The sequence below is a fragment of the Pieris napi genome, chromosome 2 (assembly GCF_905475465.1).
Source record: "Pieris napi chromosome 2, ilPieNapi1.2, whole genome shotgun sequence".
Taxonomy (NCBI): Eukaryota; Metazoa; Arthropoda; class Insecta; order Lepidoptera; family Pieridae; genus Pieris; species Pieris napi.
The window spans coordinates 7,891,713-7,904,117 of record NC_062235.1 but is presented as its reverse complement, the minus strand read 5'-3'; the positions used below and the strand labels follow the sequence as shown (position 1 = coordinate 7,904,117).

The 12,405-nt window shown below is 34.3% G+C and overlaps 1 protein-coding gene across 7 annotated transcripts in view; it reads right to left on the bottom strand.

Moving 5' to 3' along the window:
- Positions 1–5,785: 5,785 nt before the first annotated feature.
- Positions 5,786–12,405, bottom strand: part of LOC125059389 (optomotor-blind protein-like) — a 75,017-nt gene continuing 68,397 nt past the window's right edge. For 6 of the 7 annotated variants that reach the window (XM_047663804.1, XM_047663813.1, XM_047663829.1 and 3 more), the window contains 3 exons: positions 12,149–12,225; positions 7,207–7,343; positions 5,786–6,998 (listed from right to left, as the gene is read on the bottom strand). In XM_047663804.1, coding sequence (XP_047519760.1) covers positions 6,433–6,998; positions 7,207–7,343; positions 12,149–12,225 — 780 coding nt within the window. In that variant the 3' untranslated portion in view covers positions 5,786–6,432. The remainder of the gene's footprint in view (positions 6,999–7,206; positions 7,344–12,148; positions 12,226–12,405) is intronic. The other variant, XM_047663821.1, reaches the window with a different exon arrangement.

Genomic DNA, 12,405 nt, shown 5'->3' with positions numbered 1-12,405 from the left:
CGGTGAAGGAAAACATCGTAAGAAAACCGGCTTGCCTTAGACCCAAAAAGTCGACAGCGTGCGTCAGACAGGCCGATCACCTGCCTATTAGATTAACAAATGATCATGAAACAGATACAGAAATATCCAGTGGCTCAGACCTAAAAAGGTTGTATTGACACAGATTTAAAAAAAAAATTACTATAACAATGATTTAACATTTGCTATTTTAAGACAGACATTTTGACATAATTTAAGCGAAACCAAATAAGAGTGTTGCCATGGCTTTTGGAAAAACTTACTCTAGTACTTATTTCTTATATTTAAATATATTTTCCGCGTTCCATTTATACGGCTGTATATTTATGCCGGACAATCTTTAATTTCACGCATCATTACCGACAACCGACAGACCCCTGATTGGGGCGACAACTGGGGTTGACTCCTGGAATTGATAAAAAGAAAACTCCAGATGATAAATCCCAGTAATTCATCTCTGTATGCCTTAATCTGATCGGGAGTTTATCGGATACTGGGTATTAATTGGTAACACATAGGTACGATAGTAGGGTTGTTTTCAATGTTTGGTATCTATAGATTCCTCGATGTCTTTTGTAGGAATACATATCATGCCGGTATGGAAATACTACTTATTACAGAATACAGTCATACATTTTAACCACTTCCTTAAAAATAATATCTTACAGAAAATATTCTTAGTGTGCAAAAATAGTTTACATATAAATTTGTGTTATGTAGAAATCATAAAGTAAAATACAGTTTACATGTCAAAAGGAAGAGATTGGCTGCCTGCAACACATGGAACTCTAGTGTGGGGGCTAGTGCACTTTACTTTAAACTTGAAAAAATAATGCAAAATTAAAAAAAAGGGTGCGTGTACTTATGTACGCGCGTAAGTTATACTTCTTTGGCATTATTAAAAATAGTTTTTGATTGCATGCAAATAATTAATTACAATTAAATAATCAAAGACTGGAAAAGGAGTCATTATAGTCAATAAAGTTCAGTTTACATTTGAAAAATTAAATAACTAAATATTTTGTTATTATTTTCTTACATTAAGTGTAAGATAAATTCTATTATTATTTTAATGTTGTTTTTAAATTATGTCCAATGCCGTAGCATCTTCCGTGGGCGACTTCATTCTGTTAATTTTGTGTCACAGTGCGCGCATCGTAAAATTTCACTCTCTTCAATTTTTCATAATGCGCCTAAAGAAGTATAACTTCAAAAAATAACGTTTCTATAATTGCCATCTTCGAACAGCATTGTGGTTACTTCGAGATAATAATTATTAGCGTGTAGGTGTATTTTCCCAATAAGTCGTTAAGATTCCACGGCGCTTACCGCCGGCGCGGTGAAAATGTCGAAAAATTCATACGTTTTTGTTCGAATGCAATTCGTCGTCGCGAAAATGGTCAAATAACTGTCATTTTTTGTGAGTTAAACAATTGAGTGTACGAGAAAAAGTACGATAGCGCCGCTGATATATTCGACAGGTTACTTTTGTAACCCTTCAATCGCGAATTCCGATATTTTTGGAACCCGTTCAATTGTCTTCATTGTCTGATGACACTATTGTATAACGAATTCGAACTTCGCTACAATTCTTGCAAAGAAAATAGAACACATTCACAAAAATCATATTTATAAGTCGATTTGTATGATTGATCTAAAATCTAAATTAATGAATGTTGCCTATTAATGAATTCTTGACACATAAAATTCAACTAAATTCTTTTTAAAGTATTCTTGAAATATTATTTAAAAACTTTTATACTTGCAGTAAGAACATTTCCGTTTATTTAAGCATTTTATTTGTAGGCCACGTAAAACGTTTTAATATTTAATAATCCATATTTAAATGTAATTGTTTTATTCACACACAAATATACAGTAGGTACATATTTACAATATTCTTAACCTACATAGTAGTAAGAATAATAATAATTTCCCCAAATATACTCGCAATATAATATATTCGCAGCTCAGGGGTCACTGGTACTAAATATACCAGGAGCCAAAATAAATAATAAATCATGTAAATATTTTTTTTAAATAGACCTAATGGGGGATTTCTTTACTATCTTAATCAACCTTTGCTTCTCTTAGGTCAAATAAAAACCGACAGTTCCTTATTGATAGTCTACTAAACTAAACAGCTTTACTGTATCAAAGAATGACAGTTATTTCAGATATCTAGTGTTAACTTATCTCTGACATCTTAAGGTACCGCCGAAACCTGTTTGATAATGAACACTCATTAAATACGATAAAAGGAATCTGTCGGCTCAATAAAACCAGAGATTCTAGACTCACATATATATCCTTTAAATCAATTTTATCACGTCTTAAATAAACTTTCCCCCTGCTTTTGCGAGCATCTGTCTTCGTATTGTCTGAAGTGATTTGTGATACCCAGATTAGAATGGGACAGATGTATCCAAATGTGGTAAGTGGAAGCGGGACGGTAGGTCATCAATTGGACCCTAACAATTAATTATAATGGCGCACATCGTCTATCGTTTTTCAATTTTTATTCTCACGCGGAAGGTGCATTCCTGAAATAGCTTTTCACGCCAAAATCAACTCGGACGGCTGTCTTACGTAAATTGTTCGCCGGCTTTAGAAGTAACTTTTATAGGTTTAGTTTTTATTAGGTTTCACATTTGTTTGTTCAAGGTTTATTGTTTTTATTGTAATTTGTATTTGTTGGAATATATATTTTTTTTCAGTTACTTACGTATATTAAAGAATAGTTTTGAGAACTTTGAATTTATATGTTTAATATTTAGGTAAATATGAAGCTATTGTTACATTAAGCATTTAGCGACATTCATTCTGTCTTTTATATTTCTTACAAAACTCAAATACGAGGTAGGAATTTCCATACAGTTAATTGTGTGCCAAAATAGTTGTTCGATAAAGTTCAGAACGTAGTCTACATCATTTAATTGGGTGCCATCACGCCCCAGCACATACATAAAGATTAAATCTCTCATTACACACACAAAACCCGTTTGAATTGTCCGTGCAATTGTTTATCTTCTTTTGAGATGTAACTAACGCTATCACCGATCTTTTTTGCTCACCTCGCCTTACCATACAAATATGCAAACAGTAGGGCGACGACTTTTAACGGTTTTCTAGCTTTAACTACAATTTTAGAATTAGAATTGAATAGCCTTCTTAAGGAACTTTTTTGTAAAAAATATTTTAATGTAACTAGGTAATACATTTTCATACAGGACTCTCATCCCTGAGGTCGAAGGTTCGATCCCCGGCTGTGCACTAATGGTCTTTCTTTCTATGTGCGCATTTAACATTCACTCAAACGGCTCAAACTTCGTGAGGAAACCGGCTTGCCTTAGACCAAAAAAGTCGACGGCGTGTGTCAGGCACGGGAGGCTGATCACCTATTTGTCTATTTGATTGACAAATGATCATGAAATAGATACAGAAATCTGAGGCCCAGACCGAGGAACGGTTGTAGCGCCAATGAATTTTTATTTTATTCTTAAGGTTAAAGGTTCGATTTCTATAGACAATAACTTTAGCCTGACTACTCAAAATTTATCACAGAGATATCATTCTCATGCCGTTACGAGGCATATATTGCGAATTAAATAGGTATACATTATGTTGAAATAAACGCACTAAAATAAGAAGATATAAGTAATAATTTAGCCAAGGCTCGTCGGCGGGCTGTGATGGTTATCACACGTAGTGCCAAGTGCAAAAGGAGATTATGTAAGGCGTTTTAATGTTCATAAAAAGTAGGCGAAAACGCGACAATCAGATACCGCAATTATGTTTGTACGTGACACCTCCAGTTCCCAACAGATAGTATCTTAGTGTTGGGAGCGACTCCAATTACGATGATACATGATAGAAAAATATGAACAAACGTGTTACGGTGTTCGCGAGGGCATTTATTTTTTGCGTTTAAATTTTTGTTTAGTTTTGACCAAAGATAAACCTGCAGTTAGAAAAAAGGTTGTACTGTTTTTATATAAAAATATATTGTTAGAAATAGAAAAGGAACTAAATCGACTTACTGTGATTATGATAGACAAAATTAAGTTCACTGATGACAAAATTATATTAAATGGAAATGTAGCAAGGCAATGATAGCCAATGCTGGAGGTTCAGGTGCTGTTAACTGTGTTCCGTATGAGCATATTGCTGTGCTTTCAGATTGGTGAAATGAAACTTTTTTACGAAGATACAATAATAATAAAGCCTAAATATATTTTTACAAATCAATTTGAATCAATACTTGGTGATTTACAGGAGTGGCCGAGAGTTTCTTGCAAGTTCTTCTCGCCCGCTCTACGCCCTTGATTTGGGAACAACTCCTAATATTATCCCTCATAAGTGTTTATACATATGATTCAATATAATAATGATATTTTGATTTAATTAAATAAATTATGCGTTAAAGCAAAAACTTATTAAGATGTATATTACTATAATCCTATCTAGTGTAACCGTTATTAATGTAGTTATCTTCCGCACATAGGTAGAGAATCTAGCCACGACTTGACGGCGGACGGACCTCACGGTCGAAAGTCGGGCGCTATTTCGTTTAGCCATTCGCCAACACTGCTAAAAGATATAAGGAAAAGAAAACAAGTATATGTCAATAGATTTATCTATATATTTTAATGATGAATAGTTCATACAGCTGTTGAATACAGTCTCTTGTTATTTCCTTCAAGCAATTTTAAAACATTCTGTAGAAAAATGGCAATTCTTATTACGAGTCAAATCACTGTTAGTAAAATCAAACGATATCTATTTGAGTTGAAATTGCTCTTAATTAATGAATTCCTTGGAAAATTATATTCATTTATAATATATTTTGTTTTTAACTACAAATTTATCAACTATATATTACAAAATTTAACTTACAGTTAGATTCATCAATCGTTTAAAGGTGCGTTCAATTGTTCTAAAAAAATTCAGAAACTTCAATTTCTTCATATAAAATCTAATGCGTTTTAATACTTTTGTCTATACTTTTGTATATATGAAGTGACGGTGAGAAGTTATGGAGCAGAAGGGTATTTTTCGTTTAAACATATGATTCAATAAAATGTTCGTTTGTACTAAAGATATCAATCAGTATGGCTAAGACCAAAGACCAATATTTTGTCTCAACTATTTGACCTTTAGTTCAAACAGATAGAATGACTATAGTCAATACTTAAGTCAAAATATTTGTATTTTAACGACAATAAAACAAAATAATCTTTTCGAAGTTAACAAACTAACATTTCCCATTTGAACTTTAAATATTAAGATGATTTTTTTTAAATAGCTCCATAGAATCTGACCATAAACTTCATGAAAAATATATTTCTCGTTCCCAACAACTAAACGCACTCCACTCACAGCACAATTGATAAAACATATTTTCAAAATATGTCTAATAATAAACACGTAAATATAGCTTATAATTGTATTTACACGATAAAGCGATTTTTATACTACGTGGGAAAATTAATCGAAGCGAAAAGATCCCTCGACATCTTTAAAATAACACTATGTATTCAATAAAATATTTTCATATTGTTTTAACAAAATCTGAATGTGATTAAAACATAAAATAAAATTACAAAGAGAAACAAAATAAAAGATGTCGATGTCTTTTCGTGAAATATGTCTTACTTAACTATTGCGGTGAAAACTATGTTCTGTATCTATGTGATCAACTACGGTTCGAAGACGTCACGGCACAAATCTTACTTAGGTTATTAGAAGTACAATGAAAATAAACCGTACTTTAATAAAAGAACAAGTAGGCGTTTCTATTTAACTTCCATAGTTCAAATAAGGTTGCTTTCTAGCAAAGAAGTTCAGAAGACTATTAAATACGACATAACTGCGTAATTAATGACTTTTACAAAATGTAAGATTGAAAAGGATATTTATTATATGAAGCTACTTTACGTTAAAAATAAAGTTTTAAAAAAACGTGATAATAGTGACACTTTGTATTCATTGCAAACCTAAGCTATGACCGATTATTCACGTGGTGGTCTGCGGGTAAGGTACAGGCGTGACTGTCCATCGACGAACATAATATCTAAGACCTTTCAGCAGTATACACGGTGATGAGAATAAAAATATGATACTTGTAATCCTACACAATAGTCAAAACAATGGGATTAAGTAAAAATAGAAATCTGTTTCTTTATTCTGCAGGGAAATAAATGTTTGTTAATATTTGAACGTATCCAAGAAAGTTCCCCAGCATCGTGTATACAGCCACACTAAACCAGCTATTGTATAAGCTTAACTATTTACATCATTCGATCGACCCGATAAGAACTCGACAGAAAAACAAAATAGGAACGATACAAAACGACATCCCATGGGGGATCATATAAATACACTCTATGTACACAGTCACGACTTGGTCGCGAGTCAGTCCTGAGTCTCCACATCCAGGCCGTTCACCATACGCTCGATGCTCTTTAGGTCGGACGCCGGGGGCGTGTTAGGGGTCGTCGTGGACGTGGGGGCATCCGGTGGTGGATCAGCAGACGCCGCTCTCGCCGGGGGTGAGCCCACTCGCGGCCGCGCAGGCGACGAAGACAAACTCCTCGCTCGGGGCGCAACTTGCTCGAACGCTGATCCCAGGCCCGGTAATGCGTAGGGGGCGAACCTGTGCGTTTTGCTCAGGGACGGCGCGGGATTAGGAGCGGGGGGAGGCGGTAGAGAGTACTGCTGCAGGAGAGGGTGAAGGTTGAACAGGAGTCCTGGCGGCATTTGATGCGGCGGGAAGAACGGTGGGGGATATAACGAAGGAGGATATAGATATGGTAAAAGGGGAGGTTGGATAGGTGGACCGAGGGACACGTCAGGAGCGGGGGAGGGCCGGGAAGGTCCCGGTGGAGGAGACTGCGCTCGCGGCCCTCCTGAACATGAGGAGTCGGAACCGGCTTCTTCTGGGCCTGAATCACCACCGCCACCGCTCGATGTGAACCATGCTGTAAGAAAACGGGAATTTTAGTTATTGTATTATAGATTAAATGCGTTAAAGAACGCTATATATATAACTATAAGATACAGTTTAAGTAAACATGTAATTAAAAAATCACATTTCTTTCGTTTCAAGGAAAAAAACATTTTTACAATAAGGTATCTCTTAGAACGTAAGGAATACATTCCTCTAACGATTTGGTAGTGGATACTTACAGCTGGTAGAATGCTGCGTGGTAGGTGCGGGAGGGGGCGGACTGGAGGGTCCTCCGACGTCCAGAGGTCGCTCATCGTCATCGTCTCTGGGATCAGACCGCGCCGTCAACAACGCTTGCCTGCGGTACACAGACAGACTGCTCGTGTTAACATTGTGCTTATTACTATTACTATTATATATTGTGTTTAAGCTATAATAAATATTTAATAAACTAACAAGTGGACCCGACAGACGTTGTCCTGCATGATATTTCAAGCGATTAGTAAAGTAAAGTATGAAAGTACCGACTGCAGCGCCATCTGGCGGGCTGATTTGTGAATCTAAACCATTCCCAGATCCCCTTGAACACACACAAAAAATTTCATCAAAATCGGTCCAGTCGTTTGAGAGAAGTTCAGTGACATACACACTCACAGAAGAATTATATATATAAAGATATGGTTTTATTATCAAATGCATTATTTTACAATTGTATATAGGATCTTATTGATCGACCTAGGCATGTGTGTAAAGATGATTTTTTTTAATTAAAGAGGTTCAAAATTAGTAGTATCAGCATATTTATACTTTTTGGTGAATTAAAGCATTATTTAGCAGGATTCGGAAGGTCACGATATGGTATGGTGGATCCGCGTTATTTTTGGTATCTAGCTTTTAAAAGTAACTAAGTCAGAATTACTTTGTAAAAACTATACAGATTTTAATTCAACAAATTCCCAAATAACGTTATGTAAGTGAAACCTAATTTCGATATCTTTTAGAATCCGTAGCGCTGATGTCGCAAACCTGGTATTAGGTACGTGGTACGAAAACTCAACAACATTTTGTATTCTATAATATTCCTTATTTGGCAAGATTTAAAGTTATAACACTACTGTAGTTTTTAATTGTACTTTTAAATGCAGGTGATAAATAAAGTTTACCTTCAAACATTAATTGACGATTTAACCAAGTAGGTATATTTGTGAATCATTGTATTTAAAATTAATTTATATGTACTTGAAAAAATATTGGATCGAGTAACTGTTCAAATTCTAAAATAACGGCAAAAATATTTTTGGAACAACGCCTAAAGCGCTCACCATTTTCCACGAATCACGTAAATCAAATACATATTTAGATTTGGAAAATAACATAGATACATTTTTAAATTTTCAAGTGCCGTACTACAGGATAGCTAGGTATAGATTTTATATCAAAAAAATTGGTTTAATCATAAGCAACAGCTCTGCCCAGTGGTACTCGAATAGCAACAAAAATATTCTAAGTTTAAAAATGCCACTTATTTAGAGAGGGGTGTCAAACGGTTGACATTTTGGTTAATGGCCCACCGCGACCCTTCAAAGGTTAATCATTTCTTAATGATAGTCTGTCGCGCCCTTTACCACCTTTATTGCTAAAACGATTTGCTAACAAACTTGGTGTGAAAAATCATATAAATGTATATAATATGTATTTTAGTATGTAACGAATGCACTAACAATAATGACATTCCAGCAAAATCTGTTAATGAAATAATATAACAAAGAAAAATCTTAAGTAGCTTCATTGGATTTCAAGTTATTTCAGATGTGATTTATAGATTAGAACTCATGATGTACTATCTACTCTCATCAACACGCCTGCTATGTCTTCGAAGCTATCTTTATGTAGTGTCTTTTATATTATAACATGTAAATGAGTATGTCTAATTGAGTATTTATTTAAGTAAGTGTCAGCGATTTATGCCCGACAAACATCGAGACACGCCGGCTTTCTCTTTTTTGATAACTCTTCTTTAAAAATTCCCCAAGACTCAGATACTCAGCCAGAATTGCTGTGTAAAAACTAAACAGATTTTAATGATTCTTTTTTTTTTTTTTTTTTTTTTTTAAGTTTCTTATTTTTATTAATTTTCACTTTTTATTAAATAATAAATCTTTATTCGTTATCTCAAAGATTTTACAATAGCTGATAAGTGATTGGGACCTCCTTTTAAGCGCATAAGCACTTGTGTTAGGAGAACCCGCTCTTCCATTACATAGGAGTACTAACTAATTATAATTTAATTTAACACGTATAGCTAAGCTAAGTATTACAATTTTACAATTTACTAAACATAATCTAAGGTTAAAATGTGAATAATGATATATGTGTGTATGTGTATGTGTGTGTGTGTGTTTGTGTGTTTATGAGAATGAATTTTCATGACTGATTGTAGAAGTTGACTATTTACTAGTGTATTATGATTCATGATTACCTACAAAGGCTTCAGTGTCTTCATAGCTAAATGTTTTTTGATTCGTTGATAAATTAACAAATAGTGGGCGAAGAATCCCAAATATATATAAATATTCTTTTTTAATAGCTCATAGAAGGAAATCCATTAGTCCATGTCCAGGTTTCGAATATACGACCTGAGTGTTGAGAATAGCTGAATCTACAATTCAGTGTGTGCCTCAGACACAGACAACAAAATAATGTTAAACACTCAATGGTAAAACAAAGTATTAAAGTCACGGTCTGCATTGTCTTAAAGTTTACCAACTGTAAAAACTGTCGTATTGTTTCATCCTCAAACACTTTGGGGGCTGTCTGATTACGGCTTCTGGTAAATTCATTTTATTAACTCATCTCATCGCCTGATAGAATTTAATTTAACCACCCCTAGTTGTTAGGGCTGGTAACTGCTAATAAAATTAAATAATGAAAAATGAGCGAGCTTTCGAACATTTAGTTAAATCCGCTTTGTTGTAGTTGTCTAGTGTATAAACACTTAAAACTGTTACTTAAGCTATATTCATTAGATAGATGTCGTAGAGCCGGAGTTCTAGGGTTAAGCCAAATATTTAAGGCCTAATGTACCTACCCTTGCACCAATATTATGAGACAATACAATCGTTTTAAGTTCCATACAGACACAATTAGCTTTTAATTCATTTTACCGTTAGTAAAACATTTGAGATAAAGCCTTAAGAAAAATTTACACAATTGTTCCCAAAGTGACGTAATAAATGTAGGTTAAGTGTGAAATTAAAACAGAAATTGGCAACCCTAAATTAAACAGCTCGCATTAGGGTGTTCGCGTTACAATGTAAACGTCACGGCTGGGTGGCGAGCTCGCCCTGTAATTTTCCCAAATTTTTATCCCCAAAATGCAACCCGCCACCCTCGCCGGTTTTATTGAGCATATTTTTGATGATACATTTAACAATATTGTTTTGATTCACTTTAAATTTATGCGATGATACTTCTGTTGCAAATAAAATATTTCGTGTTGAATTTATGAGTACTCTCGAGGATTGTAATTTTGAAATTTATTTATCGGTTTCATTTTAAGCTCGCAACTGGTTGCATATAATTAAGAAAAAAGTTCCACTTAATTCTACCGAAATAAATTGGCTTCGTCGAGCACTTTTTAACGGGGACCTGTGGTACTGGAACTTTCGTTCCTCACAAATGTAACAAAAGATCTAGGTAGTGGCCACTAAGTACTACCATTGCGTTTATTAATATATTAACACGGACTTATAAAGATTAGATAATGCATACATTGATATCGTTTAAGTTTATTTTTGCTATTTTTGGACTTTCGACTTGCCCTTAATAATAATGAATACCTATTATATGACACAATATGTAATTAAATAATATGATTTAAAATCAATTCCCAATTTAATATAAATAAATTGAAAATGATTGTTAACTGTGATTTCTATAAGTAGCTATTTATTCTATAGCAAATATTTATTAGGATAAATTTTTTTATTGCTTATTTTTATTTCAATACAATTTTCTGTTTAAAAAACAAAAAGCCCATCATAACGAGCACAAAGGCTTCGCTGAGATATGCGGCATGTGTCCTGCTTTTCAGGTGGCGTTTATCAAACCGCTCACGTTTCCCGCGCTTCCGGCTCGGCGGCCATTTTGAAAAGACGAGTTTCCGGTGTCCGTCGGCGTATGCCCTTTAATTCGGACGCTGTGGCCTGGCAAATCCGGTGTAAAATGTTGTGTAAGCGAATTAAAGATGCCTTCCTGAACTTCATAAATATCTAACGTAGACTCTCTAATGGGCTATTGTTCAATTGTTTTTGCTTTTTGATAAAATTTTGTTTTGTTCTTTACGTCGTACCTTAATACCTACTAAGACTATATTGAGCGAAGTCTAGTGAAATATTACATTGTATTTATTACCCATAAATTTTTGGTAATATGTAATAATATTCTCATACATGAATTTCAGGTTCTCTGGGCCTAATCATACTGAAAATAACCATACGGTAACCTACTCTTACGAAATATAGTTTTGCATTTTATATTAAATTTGTTAAGGAAGCTTACTAATTAAAATTAACAAGAAACGGTGACAGATACTAAAAGAAGTATTCCAAATTTAAGCAGCAAGTGATTAATAAATATTTAAAAGTAGATCTGTCGATTGTGCCCAGCATCACGACTTAATCTCAGCTCAAACTAATTGAGTCCTTGTTCGTTGAAATTCAAATAAGTAAGCGGAACCGCAATCTCCCACTGCGGTGTGCTATCAAATTATGCGGTGAAAAAAGTCTAAAGCTGATTTTATCGCGGAAATCCAATTTTCTCCCTCGCACGCTAAAGACGTTGGAAAAAGCGCCAAGTCGAATGACTCCACCATTTTGAACAGTTACCCGCCATGTTTAAATCCTGAACACGAATAAGGAGGCGCCGGATTGGTTTAATTTGAATTTGGAACGGCGTCGGTTCTGTTCGTTTCGAAACGTCCTAATTAATTTGAGGAGATTCACAGATAACGCTAATTTCGTTAGATGTTTCCGTTACGTTGTCTATGGACTCATTAATTACACCTGCCCGGTATCAACTTTATTGAACCTTATTAGCGCCAATAAATCCTTTTGAAAAATAGAAAGGATTTCGATTCAATCAAATATGGAATCAATTAAATAAAATAGTTTAAATACTTACTTCTTTTCTCTTTTCCCCGCACCTGTGTCTCTAAACCCTTTTGCGAAAGGGTTATTGTCGATTTTCAGTTGTGTTATCTGAAAGAAAGATATTTTTATAACGATGTTGCTTTTATATCTATATATATAAAAGAAAGTCGTGTTTGTTACAACATTTATAACTCGAGAACGGCTGGACCGATTGCCATGGTTTTTGATTTGTTGGATTTGTTTCCGTCCCGAATAGCAGAATAATAAAATATCGGATTCCGATCTTGA